Source organism: Cibotium barometz, chromosome 13 (assembly GCF_041138505.1).
Source record: "Cibotium barometz isolate CiBa-2024 chromosome 13, ASM4113850v1, whole genome shotgun sequence".
Classification (NCBI taxonomy): domain Eukaryota; kingdom Viridiplantae; phylum Streptophyta; class Polypodiopsida; order Cyatheales; family Cibotiaceae; genus Cibotium; species Cibotium barometz.
Genome location: NC_141058.1, coordinates 16,660,133 through 16,672,987, shown reverse-complemented (window position 1 = coordinate 16,672,987; position 12,855 = coordinate 16,660,133). Strand labels below are relative to the sequence as shown.

The following is a 12,855-nucleotide window of genomic DNA, read 5'->3' as shown; positions in this document are numbered from 1 at the left end:
TTTATAACCTCAAGCAAGAAGAGGAAGTTCATCAAACAGACTACATATCCATGACCAAATCTCCCGTTTAGGATGCATTGTGATATGAGAGAAAGACTTGACAAGGAGTCACTCATTTTGGTATTCCTCATTGGGTTAAAGAGTAAAAAACTTCATGCCGTGATCCAAGCACTACTCCTTTGTAAATTAGCAATTAATCTTATAAATAGTCTACAAGATATAGACCTTGAGGTAACTAGAAATATATATTGTGTAGACAATCTACAAGATATAGACCATCTCTAATCAAGAACCTTTTGAAAATTCTTCAAAAGCATCCACGTTTAAGGGAAATGATTTATTGAGTTTTCTAATCTTGTTTATGGAATAATTTTGTTCATCAATTTTGTTATAAGTTCTCTGAATCTTGAAGCAACTTTGCAAATGTGTTTAATGCTTGAAATTTTTAAATAGTCACCTTGGGATTGGGTATAGAAGGTTGTAATCTCTTTATCAAAGGCTAGGGAGCATTTTGTAAAATTCACAAGTCTCACCATTTCTTTTTTATCTCATCAATCATTTGCTAATCTAACCATTCAACCCAAAGGATTTCAAAATTTTATGCAAAGAATTAAAATTATAGTAGGGTATTTATTGCACATAGTTAGAGCCTTTAAAAAAATACATGTGGCTCTAGAAAAGTGATGTTATCATCTTTAAGAAACTTTTTATATTTTAAATGATAACTACACTTATAAGAGTATTTCTAAATGGTACAATGCTTACTAATAGACGAAGACATCTCATAAACCTTTATAAATATGCCATGCATCTTTATAACATTATGATGAGTTCATGCAGGGAGATATATTCACTTGTGAATGAGACTTAAAAAGGAAGACTTTTCCAAAGTTACATTGCAAAGATTGATTTCAAAACTAGTTTCGTTGTTGTCTTGGTACATAGCAATGATCTTAACTTCATTAGTTATTAATTTTAATCTCCCCCCTTTTTTTGCATTATATCTACTGCCACTATTTTGAAACAATATGTTGCAAAAAATATATAGTAAGCATTTTCAATAAGGCATTGCGAAATGAAAAATCAACATCTTTTCCATGCTAGTGCTAAGCAAACAACATTGCAAAATACGATTTCAAGAGATTGGGTTCCGCAATGTGGACTGGTGTGGTCATTCACATCAAGGAGGAGATTTGTTTAGGTGTGGAATGCTGTTGGGTGGCATATAGCCGGTGGGTGGGCCATTGTGAGGAAAGGTGCAGGGAGGGCATGGGCGGGAAATGTGAAGCGGAGGAAGAGATGCAAGTCAAGGCTAAGGCTCACAAGTAAAGAAGTCTCCACCAATGGGGTGGATGCCAAGATGCAAAACTAGTTTAAAAGACTAAGGCTCACAAGTAAAGAAGTCTCCACCAATGGTGGATGCCAAGATGCAAAACTAGTTTAAAAGACTAAGGCTCACAAGTAAAGAAGTCTTCCACCAATGGTGGATGCCAAGATGCAAAACTAGTTTAAAAGACTAAGGCCTTGAGGAGTCGCCACCAATGAGATGGATGCCAAGATGCAAAAGACTAAGGCCTTGAGAAGGGACATCATTGAAAGAAGGGACTAATGGGAGAGGTGGAGGGGAGATTTTCGAAGCGTGGCGACGGCAATGGGATTGAGAGGCGGAATGCTGAGCTTTGTATAAAGCCATGGAGGATTGATGTCGGCACACTAGGTAGAGCGCTTCACTCTCCAGCTGCTCGCTTTGCTTTGCGCTCTCCTGCGCCCGCTCCTGCTTCTCACTTTACTCGGATCGTACCTTCTTGACAGGAAGTTGTGGTGGGCGAACAGACAGGGCCGCCCTCCGACGTGTCAGCGTCTCCACTCGCTTGCCCGTGCCCCCTGCCAATCATGGCCGGCTACGTGGCAGGCATTCGTTGGTCCACCAGAGTCCCCTGTACCCCACGTTCTCCCTGCGCCCCTCGATCGGCGGCACCCCTCCCCCCCTTCTCCTCTCTATCTTCCTCGTCACTCTCAAATCAAACACACACATACATCACATACATGCTCGCCCTTTTTCTCCCGAGGGTTTGCGCGCGAGGGTTTCTGCTTGATTGTCCTGTCGAAGACTCGATCGCCTGCCTTCCCCAGCAAATGCAGCTGCTTTTCCCGCCCCCCATCGCCGACTCCCCATTGCCGTCCACCGGAAGCCTCCCCCCCCAAGCCCCCTCCTTCGGCCTCCCGCCCTTGACCTCCTCCGCCGCTGCCTCAATTGCTCGCACCCTCGCCCTTTTTCGGCAACATCTCCGAGCCTGGATCGCCGTCAGCTTCTTTTCTGGTAAGTGATAGCGTTTTGTAACCTACTATTCTACACTGTCAGTTTTCGTATTCGAGATTAAACGTTTGAACTCCCACGATCTCGGCTCTTCCCCGAGAGAGAGAGAGAGAGAGAGAGAGAGAGAGAGAGAGAGAGAGAGTTGTGTGGCCACAGTAGGAATGCTGCGTTTGCCCATCCGGAAAAAAATATTGACTGCTTCTGCCGGAGGTGAATATCCGGTACTCTGTACTATGGCATTGTGCTGTGTCCTCGTTCAGAAGTGAATTTCTCAGCATGTGCTGCTAAGGCATGATAATTTCATGTTGGTTAATTCATGGACTTAATGAAGAAAGGTATGGCTATCTATGCATGTGGCTCATAGTATTGGCAACCTGTTGCTGGGTGCATTGATTGCTGCTATTGGTTCACCACATTGAGGCTTCGCAGGGAGTTGTTTCTGTGGGCCTCCTGCTTCCTCTCCAGCATGCACGGGATACTCTTGAGCAGCAGCGAGCTGTGGTAACCTGCATGAAGTAGTCATTGAAGTGGAGGCCATCACACTTCGCATCACCTCTCTCACAATCGGTTCCGTGTTGAGGCAGATGCGATTGCAAACCTGTTGCTGGGTTCATTGATTGCTGCTATTGGTTCACCACATTGAGGCTTCGGAGGTGGCCGGACAGCCACCTGGTCCCACCATAGGATCTTCCCTACCAATCATAGTTGCAGAAGCTCCTAAATCTGGTTCTAAATCTGATCCTTATCTATTGTCCTTCGGGGAGTAGCCTAGGGATTAGCATGTTCATGTGCATGCATATGACACTCGGAAGTAAAGCATTGGCTAGGTGCTAAGCGAGTATTCCGATGCTTATAGGGTGCACGGTCCCTTGGGCTAAGGGGGGTGATAGTTAGCTGTATGCTTTAGGTGACTCAGATTGGGCTTGGATGTTACATGCAAGTGTCCACAAGTGGCTTTTTCTTTCATCTTGGTGATTCATGTATATCATGGCTCAACAAGAAGCAGCCAATGGTGTGGCTAGTTCGAGTTGTGAAGCTGAGTTCAAGGTAGCTTTTACAGCGATTGTGGAGTGTGTATGGATCAAACGCCTTTTGGACAGTAGTTCCCCACCTCCATCTTTAGTGGCAGGCTAGAGTGCATTAGCCATTGTGAGGAACGCAATGTTTCATGCCCGCACAACGCACATTGAGGTGCATTATCATTATGCTAGGGAGTGGCTCATTGCATGAAAGATTAGCATGGCTTATAATACATGACAATGTGGCATACATGTTCACAAAGGCTCTTTCATGAGAGAAGTTCGAAGCTTTTTTGCAAAGCTTTGAGCGTATTACCATTTGGGGGGATTGATCAACCGCATGATCCTTGTACAAGTTCACATCATTACTATAGAGGGATTTGTAGCCATTCATATGGTAGTGATGTGTGGACATAGGATAATAATGGGCTAGGACACTTTTTCCCTCCTTAGGAGGTTTTTTCCTTCTTATGAGTGTGTGTAAGTGACCTTATCTTGTTTGTGTTTTGCATCTATGTGTTCTTGGAAAGGTGTTTAGGTTTGAAAGAAGAGACAGAGCTTCTGCGCATGTGACATTGGTATTAGAGCTCAGGTTCACCAATGCTAAACACTGATGGTGTCCCAAATGAAGGTGCACAATCCAAGTAGAGTAACAGAGCTTGGATTAAGACCCCCCAAAGCTGGTTGGCCTTAGGCAAACCCAAGGGGAGCGTTTCATGATAGGGGCTGCCCAAGAGGCTTTTATGGAGCACTCCGAGGGATGATCATCCAAGGCGTGGCCAAGGATGCCCGGAACTAGTCCTCAAGAAGGATTCATGTTTGTGTTTAGGGACAGGGCAAGAAGGAAAGGGGACAAAGTGGAACGGATGCAAGGTTTTCAGTGAAAAGGTTGCCAAGAAGGGAAGGATGTTAGGTTTGGGAGTCCACGTGGAGACAAAGGGATGATGACAATTATCCAAGGATTAGGGTCAAAAGTTGGAATCCCGTCATTAAGTTTAGCAGAAGGGGATGTCATGTGCATGTACATGGACATGCTAATCCTAGTGTTAATCCTTGATTTGCAACAAAAAAAGACTACATCATGGAGCTACAACAACTGTCATAGGTAGGGAAGGCTTGGATGTGGACTAGGGCATTGTCGGCTAGCAAATGGAGCACTTTCATTATGGTGTCAGCAGCAAGGGTTTTGTCCATGTCCAGGGAACTAGCGGACAGCAGGTCGGCCAGTTCATGTGCTCTTCAAGTGCCTATAAAAGGCAGAGGTTGGGATCATTGTTAGCTATTCAATCCTTTGGGGATTTGGATCATAGCATAGGACTCTAAAGAGTCAAGATCACCTTTTATGGGCAAGCCTAGGGTTGCCAAGAGTTTGTACCTTTTTGTATATTAGGAATATACTGAAAACACAGCTATCTCTCTCTCTCTTTTCTCCTTCTCTTGTTTGCGTTTTGCATCTGTGTGTTCTTGGAAAGGTGTTTAGGGCTCAAAGAAGACAGCGAGCTTCCGCGCATGTGACATTACAACTATGAGTTTTTGACTACCTAAGCCCAAAAGGATTTCGGAAGATTCTTGCCATTGAGAATGATGGTATTGAAAGAGATGAGCAGATAGGCTATGGGTTCCACTTGGGGGGTAGACACACAAGGAATTAGGTTACACACAACATACAACTTGGACTGAAGAGTCCTTTTACACACATAGCGAAAGAACACATAGGGAAACACACTTGTGCTTTGTGGCACCACATATATCAACACTCCTCCTTGGTATTCATTTGGTGGCTCAGAGGTTGAATCATTACATAAAAAACATGGATAAGACCTTTTCACTTCATCCCTTGAAAAGATTAGAGTGTCCAAAAAATAGGGTTTTCTAAATAATAAAGGCTTTTTGGAAATGATACCATAGGGAGCCGTAGCAACACTAATGCTTGATATGTGCCCTCAATTTTGAAAAATGTTGAAAAATTAGGGTTTAATGCTGTGATAAGCAAGATTTGCAAAAAAAATTGATAAGCCCCATAATTTACTTTCCTGATTTGACTTGATGTGTTGATTTGTTGATGTCTAATTTTGCTTTGCTTTGCTTCTGATGTGTGTCTGCAAATCGTTGTTCACTTGTTTGCTTGTTGTAGAAAATAATTAAGCTAGGTGCTTAGCTTGGTGATGCACAAATTCCGCAGGCAACAGCTTTTGGGTGCAACAGAGGTCGACGATGGATTCCAAGATGGTGCGGGCAAGCACTTAATCAGGCATAGCTATGAGATACGACGAGATGTGGCTTTTAATAAAGTATAAGGTTAGTACAACCTTATCAATAGGCAGCTTCGCACTCGACAGTTTGGTTTTGTGAGACAGGTGGTGTCGCCCAATGTGTTGAGAGGCGAGAGCAAAGAAAAGAGCGGTGAAGGTCATGTTAGCAAAGAAAAGAGCGGTGCTTGTGCTAGTGAAGGTCATGTTAGCATATATCATCAGCTGTTGGTGTTGGTGACTTTTCTCGTGTTTATGGGAGCCATTTCTATGCTCAGGCATTCCCCATTCCACTCCTTGCTGGTTGTATCCACTCTTTTCTTCAGATTAGTGCATCAACGTTTTGCTGTTTTCTCTCATCTCTCTCTTGGAGCTTCAGCGTTTTTGTCAGTCATCTACATCTTTCCTTTGCCATCTGACATGGTATAAGAGCCTAGAGACGTCTAGACCTGGAATCGCTGATTGGAGGCTGATTGATGCTGATTTTCTGCATTTTCACGCACTTGGTGGCTGTCCATAGTGTTTCAAACTTGCGTTTTCTTCTCCGGAGGGACAAATCTGCGTTTTTTGCATTTTTTTCTCCTTTCCACTCTCTTTCTTTTCCGCCCACCCTCCCTACAAGTGTAGAGAGCAGCTCTTGGGCTGTTTTGGTGGCTGTGTTTTTCACAGGAGGTACATCATGGCACTCATCCAACCCCGAGCGGTTTATATACCCACTCTCGTGACTTATCCTTCAGATGCCAAGTTGGATGGTACAAACTACGACATCTGGAAAGTCATGGTGGAAGCAATCTTGGAGACTTATGATCTTATGGAGTTCATCACTTGATCGGTCCTCCGGCCCAACCCAGACACCACAGAGGATGAGGATATGAGGGATGCCTGTTGATTGACAAGAAAATGGCATTTTGCTTCAATCATCAATTCTTGCTAAATGAGATTTGCTCACTGTTTTGTAAACCTGAAAATAGAGGCCTCAAAGGAAAATCAAACTCCTTTTTTTTTTTGGTGGCATATGAACAACCCCTTAAAGGATGTTTGAAGAGGCAAAGGTTTAAACCTTATAATTTTTAAAATCCTGAAAATTAAATGATGAGCTCATTGAGTGGTGAAGAAGAGAGGCGGAATACTCTGGTTGATAGGCCAGTGGTGGCTACGGCTAGGCGATCAGAGCATCAGACGGCTGGCGTCATCACAATAGAGAAACATTAGCATTTGAAGATGCCATAGCTACCAGTTTGCGGGTAGAAGACATAGCAAGCGGTTGTGGCATCAGTGGTGAGTCGGTGACCTTGTACGTTGCAGAGAGAGAAATATCAGTGCAGGCAAGATAAGGAGGCCATCAACTTCATTGCACAGTCAAAGAAGAAAGCAAGTCGGTGGCACAACTTTTGTCATTGGTCGGTGGTGAGCTCAATTCGACGACGATGGAAACACGTGTTGATGGTTGACGGAACCTCACAAAAGGAGTCTACCATGGAGCCAGTCGTATGTGCAGGATTCTGGGAAGCCATAGGTGAAATTGGTTGAGTTGATCGATAACGTTGTAGAGCACGGCTGCCTCTTCTCTCTCCATCACTATAGTAGAGATGCGTTGTGAGGATTTTGGGTAGAGCGAAAGGCTACCTCTCCATAGCTCACTCCACACCGTTGATCATCAAACCAACACACAAAGCGAGCAACTAGCACCACCGGAAGCAAGAGGGCACCACCCTTGAGCTCGCAAGGGACCAACACATAATAGCAACACCTCTACATCATCATGAGCAAAAGTAAACATTGACAAGCTAAACCATGAAAGACTTGATTACATTGAAGATTACCTAGGTTTTAAAGACAAGGGAAAAAAAACTATGCAAATGTGCACATGCTATAAATTTACATGATGAGTGATGCATGTCTCATTAATTCTCATCATTTACATCAAGCTTGAAAATCCAACAATCTAGACAATCATGATCAAATGAGGGGAGCAAGGAAGTACTCTCGTGTCACTTTGCACAATAGAATCCAAAAGTTGGGAGTCCTATACACTTTTTCAATTTAGAGTGACAGGTACAAGCTTGCCAAGGCACTACCAACATATGGCCTCATCAATGCAATCATGTAGTATATCATTGTGGAAAACCTTTTTCCTCAAGTTGCGATAGTTTCTCCACCCCCACGATCACACCAAGGTCTTCAATAGATGCAACAATCTCTTCACAGACACAAACTCACCACTAATAGAATGAACGGCTCTTCCCAAGCCCGATTGTAATCATGCACAATGAAGCTTCCTCTCGAGTGTCCGTCAGGGATGCCCTCTCACCCCGTTCCTCTTTCTCTTCTTTGCAGAGGCTATGAGCATGTATCTGACAGCAGAGGAGGTTGGTTTGAGAGGACTCTAGCTCCCAGTCCGGGGTGAGGACCTGCTCGATTCTGAGTTTGCTGATGACACGGGATTGTTTCTGCATGGCCAGGAGGCCAATCTACAGAGGGCAGAGCAGTCGCTACAGGTTTTTGGTGTGGCTTCGGGAGCATTGATCAATTGGCACAAGACAGTGGCTTTTTGGATCAGTAGCGCTCCCGCTCCGACATGGAGCCCAGACCCGGGTTTTAGATGGATTCCTCCTGGCACAGCAGTGCAGTATCTGGGATGCCTGATTGGACTTGATTTGTCACCTGAGCAGCAGATCGCCCCGCTTCTTCTGAGCATTCGGAAGAAGCTTTTATATTGGAGTACAGCTCGGCTATCCTTGGCTGGGAGGGTGGTGGTGACAAATCAGGTGCTTTTAGCGACTATGTGGTACATCACGTCTTGCTGGATCTTCTCGAGCTCTTGCATCAGCCAGGTACAGAGGCTGATCAGGAACTTTCTTTGGTCTGGGCGGGATGGTCAGTCGGCCTGGGCTAAGGTTGCTTGGGCAGTTATTACTCTTCCGCTGGCCCAGGGGGGCTTGGGCATTATAGATCCAGCTGATCAGAGTAGAGCCTTGTTGGGGAAGTTTATTGTTCGGGGGCTACTTCCAGGCGCCGAGCCTTGGAAGGAGCTTCTTTTTCAGCGGGTGCAGGCTAGAGCTCCCCCAGCAGGGGGCACTTGGGCACCAGAGATACGGTGGATCTTCATAGAGATGAGGAGGACAGGCCTCAGTAGAGGATGGGAGGACAGATTTGCCTTGAGCATCCTGCGAGCTTGGGAGCTGCTGAGACCGGGGCTTTCTCAGAGACCTCCCACTTGTGATGAGGAGCGGGCCAGACAGCCGCTCATCTGGAGCCCCGCGGTACATTGCAACTAAACTTTAACCTTTTTTGAGTGTTGGCCCTTGTTCCCATGCCCAATGTAAAGCCACTACGCAAAGCACACACACTAGCAATGCCAGCACTAGTTCATATGCCGGGTTGCCTCCTTCAAACATACCCCTTGCACCTCCAATACCAAGGCTATTCTCTCCGGCTAGCGTTGTCAAGATACCACCACCATTGAGTTCAAAACACGGCCAAGATATCATCATCAATCCATAATGCAAACACACAGGTTGGTTATCAGTATCACTTCATCATTTCCCATCAATGGATCCTATTACTATTCCAGCAATCACATCTAGCAAGATCAAATGGGTGGATCAAAGCTAGATGCACATGCCTTTGCCTCTCTTGTACATGATTTTTGGGTTCGCCAAAAACTTCTAGCAGTCGCAACTGTGGCTCTGATACCACTATAGGTTAGGTCAGAACAAGACTCCGAGGCTTGAACTATGGAGGATTCAAGATGACGATGATCATGGTGTTAAACATAATCATAATGATATACTTTAATCACACGATGAGAAAGAGTAGTAGTAGCATAAACGCACACAATTTCCATTGATAAGAAAAGCCTCTTAAATAGGCCAAAGATACAAGCCAAGATCACATAATCAGTGATGTCATCTCTCCATTCGGTGTGCTAGAATATAGCCTAGAGAATCTCCCCCACATGCCTACTTGGAGTACTTGCTTGCAACTAGTAGATTCCACTTTGATGATTCCAGTGAATCATCAAAGTGACCATCTACATCTAATGCTTAAATACCGAAATACAACAAATTTGTCAAATACACTCAATATCCCATGACTATTGTCAAGCTTCCTAATGCACCAAATAAATTTTCTTGAATGAGTGTGGGTATGGCCATGGGTGAACCATCTTCCAACAGCGACACCTGTATGAGCTGAGGACGACATGTGGCAACTGGTGCTTAGCACTCACTAGATATGCCCATTCAGTGTGTGTCATCAGCAATCGGTGGCGAACCATTTTTGTACCATATGAATCTACTGAATTCACAATCATCTCTCTCTCTCTCTCTCTCTCTCTCTCTCTCTCTCTCCCTCTCTCTCTCTCTCTCTTCTCTGTCTATGTTGATTGTTCTTGCATCAAGAGTTCCTATGCAGTGCGTAGGGCTGAAAGAAGACTACCAGAGCTTCCGCAAGTCACAGTGGTATCAAAGCATCAGGCTCAACTATGCTAAGTGCTGTTGGTGTCCCAGAAGAAGTGCTATGCTAAGTGCTGTTGGTGTCCCAGAAGAAGTGCGCAGGTCCAAGGAGAGTAACTCAGCATGTGTCAAGACCCCGAGAAGCTGGTTGGTGTCAGGCAAACCCAAGGGGAGGGTTTCATGAGAGTGGGTAGCCAGTTGGGGCTGCCCCGGAAAGCTTTTATGGAGCACTCCAAGGGATGAAGTTCATCCAAGGGAGCCTCTATGCAGCCAGTTATACTGAGGATCCACATTGATCCCATCATATTGTATTACTGTATCATTGATATTCACATGACTGTTTTTGCTTTCAGCTCTAGTTGGTTTTTATGTTTTTCCATAATTCAGTCACTTCATGGATATATTGTAATGCTTTCAGTCTCGTAGATCCTTTGGTTGTTTGTAGACCTTCATAGAACTTTCTTTCATTCTTCCTATACGAGTTTATAGGCCTGGTGCCTATGCATATACATAGGTATGATTTGCTTGAAGCTGCAATCTCAATTTCTTCTTTTGTTTGTAGGCTTATTGAGAGATGCTGTCTAAGGTTGGGATTTCAAAAAAAGAGAGCAGTGGCAATGACGTTTTAAGGCATTGTGGTAAGCTTCAGACAAGCTTCTTCAATAGTACTGGAACATCCAGGCTTTGTGCTGAAGCCGTTTGAAGTTGTGATCTTATCTATATTTTGTATGCTTGCTTACATCATGCGTGAGCTTACAGAGGTAGAGGTCTTAGTGATGAAGTGTTTTGGCATGTCATGTATCTATGCTTTTCAACCTTACGGTGCCAATAATGAGACTGCCGTTTTCTGTAGATAACTCACGGAAGAGGTCTTCTGAAGCAACAAAAAGAAGGCTGGGAGACGATTTTCCGAAACAAAGAGCACGGTATGTTCTGGATTTTTAGCTTAAGAAATCTTTGATTTTTAGTTTATATTAGTACGCTTTATCCACTCCTTCCCTTCAAAACTTTTTTCTGTTTTTATTGAGAGGCATGGGGTTGTGTGAGTTTGCACCTTCAGCTTGTTATGTTCTGATAGAGCTAAATGTTTTAACTCCAAGATAGAGCTGTTTGTTCTTGTGTGCGCTCGAAGCTGGATGCTTGTCGCATGGCTTAGTCTTATAGCCTTGATATCAAATGAATGAGGGCAAGTTAATTGTAGTCATGTGTGTCTGGACACTAGTGATTTCTCCTATGTGCATTTGTGAGGCTGCCTGTGCGAGTGTGGCAGAGTCGTCTATGCATGGAATGGAGGCAACACTATTCATAGAAGATAGAAAAGACTTGGTTAAGCAGGCAGATGATTTCACGATTGGGACGAGTGAATTTGAGCTCTGGAGTGCACCTGTACCTTGCTTTTACCCTTTGCTAAGGGCCCCTTTACTAACCTAACCACACCCCCCCCCCCTCTTTTGCGGCCCAAAAAAACAAAAAACAATTTGCGCTATCCCAGCTGCCCTTGGTGTGTTTCTCCTTTGTTTTCTGCCTTCTATCCTATCCTGCATTTTTCAGCCACTGTTACAAGTCTGCCATCACCTTGCACCTCCTGCCTTTCCTTCTTTTCCCCTTCTTTAATATACACATGTTTTGGTTAAAGATCATAGCGTTGTCAACACCCTTCTAATCCAACCTTGTCTCTCTTCCCAACGTGCATCAAGAAAATACAACCTAAATCATAGAAGATACGGGCACAAGAAGCAGGGAAAAAGAGCCCTAACAAGATTCCTCTATCACACACTTGAGACTAGAGAGGACAAATGCACCCTCGTACTATAAAGCAAGTGGTGAATTTATGCCACAAGCATTGGTTATGTTGTGTGTAGATAGAGAAGACCAATTATGAAAAGCTGCCAAAATGCTGTGGTAAAAAAAAAAGAAAAGAAAATAGCCTCCTTGTAGCTTGTGCAGATACCAATCTGTTTGCCCCATCTGATGGCACTTGTCAATGAGTAAGGTTGAGACCAGGTCTAGGTCTGGCTCACATTTTGGGACTAAAGAGAAGTCTATTGTAGATACCATCAATTAAGGATTAAACCTTAGGATCTATCTAAGACTTCATTTTGAACGCGGTTGGTATGGCTACTACGAGTTTTTGGTTTTATCCTTAGGCTAAAGCAAGACTCCAACAACTTTCTAGCAAATAATGAACATCTTTTTTCGTGTGTATTTGGGAAAAGGGACATTAGTTTTCCTAGATGATATACTTATCTATAGATTATTGAAATAACAAGAGTGTCTTGGAGATTCAAGACAAGAAATTGTACGCGAAGGAATCAACATGTAATTTCTTTAAACAAAAACTATTGTATACATCATTATGGTTAATGCTGTGAGAATAGGCCTAGATAAGATCAAAGAAAGTTCTTGAGACATGTCCTTGGAATGGCGAGACATGTCCTTGGAATGGCAAGACATGTGAAACCTAAAAGGTTTCACCAGGTTTTTTTTTTTTTTGGAAAATTCATTGATGTCTTTGCCAGTATTGCAATCCCTTCAACACAACTTCTAAAGGGGGTGAGAAGAGAGAAAGGCAAGATAAATTCTCTGGTGGTTTGGAATGAGAAACTAGATCGATGTTTTAGAGCATTGCAGAAACTAGTTATCTCTATATTAGTTTCAAAGTGGATATGAGTAAGATTTAATATTATGTGCAATCTTGTTGTAGGAAGGATGTCTATAACATTTTTTGAGGAAGGTTTATGCGTTTTGTATGTGGAAATACTATTTGTATGGTGCCAAGTTTGTTGCATGGATAGATTACGGCACAGTGAAAT

At 43.7% G+C, this 12,855-nt stretch overlaps 1 protein-coding gene across 5 annotated transcripts in view; it reads left to right on the top strand.

The window, feature by feature from the left end:
- Positions 1-1,595: 1,595 nt before the first annotated feature.
- Positions 1,596-12,855, top strand: part of LOC147632423 (uncharacterized) — a 46,857-nt gene continuing 35,597 nt past the window's right edge. For 2 of the 5 annotated variants that reach the window (XM_086807241.1, XM_086807238.1), the window contains exons 1-3: positions 1,601-2,320; positions 10,605-10,680; positions 10,896-10,968. In XM_086807241.1, coding sequence (XP_086663367.1) covers positions 10,617-10,680; positions 10,896-10,968 — 137 coding nt within the window. In that variant the 5' untranslated portion in view covers positions 1,601-2,320; positions 10,605-10,616. Of the gene's footprint in view, positions 2,321-10,604; positions 10,681-10,895; positions 10,969-12,855 lie in introns of all 5 variants that reach the window. The other 3 variants (XM_086807240.1, XM_086807242.1, XM_086807243.1) reach the window with 3 other exon arrangements.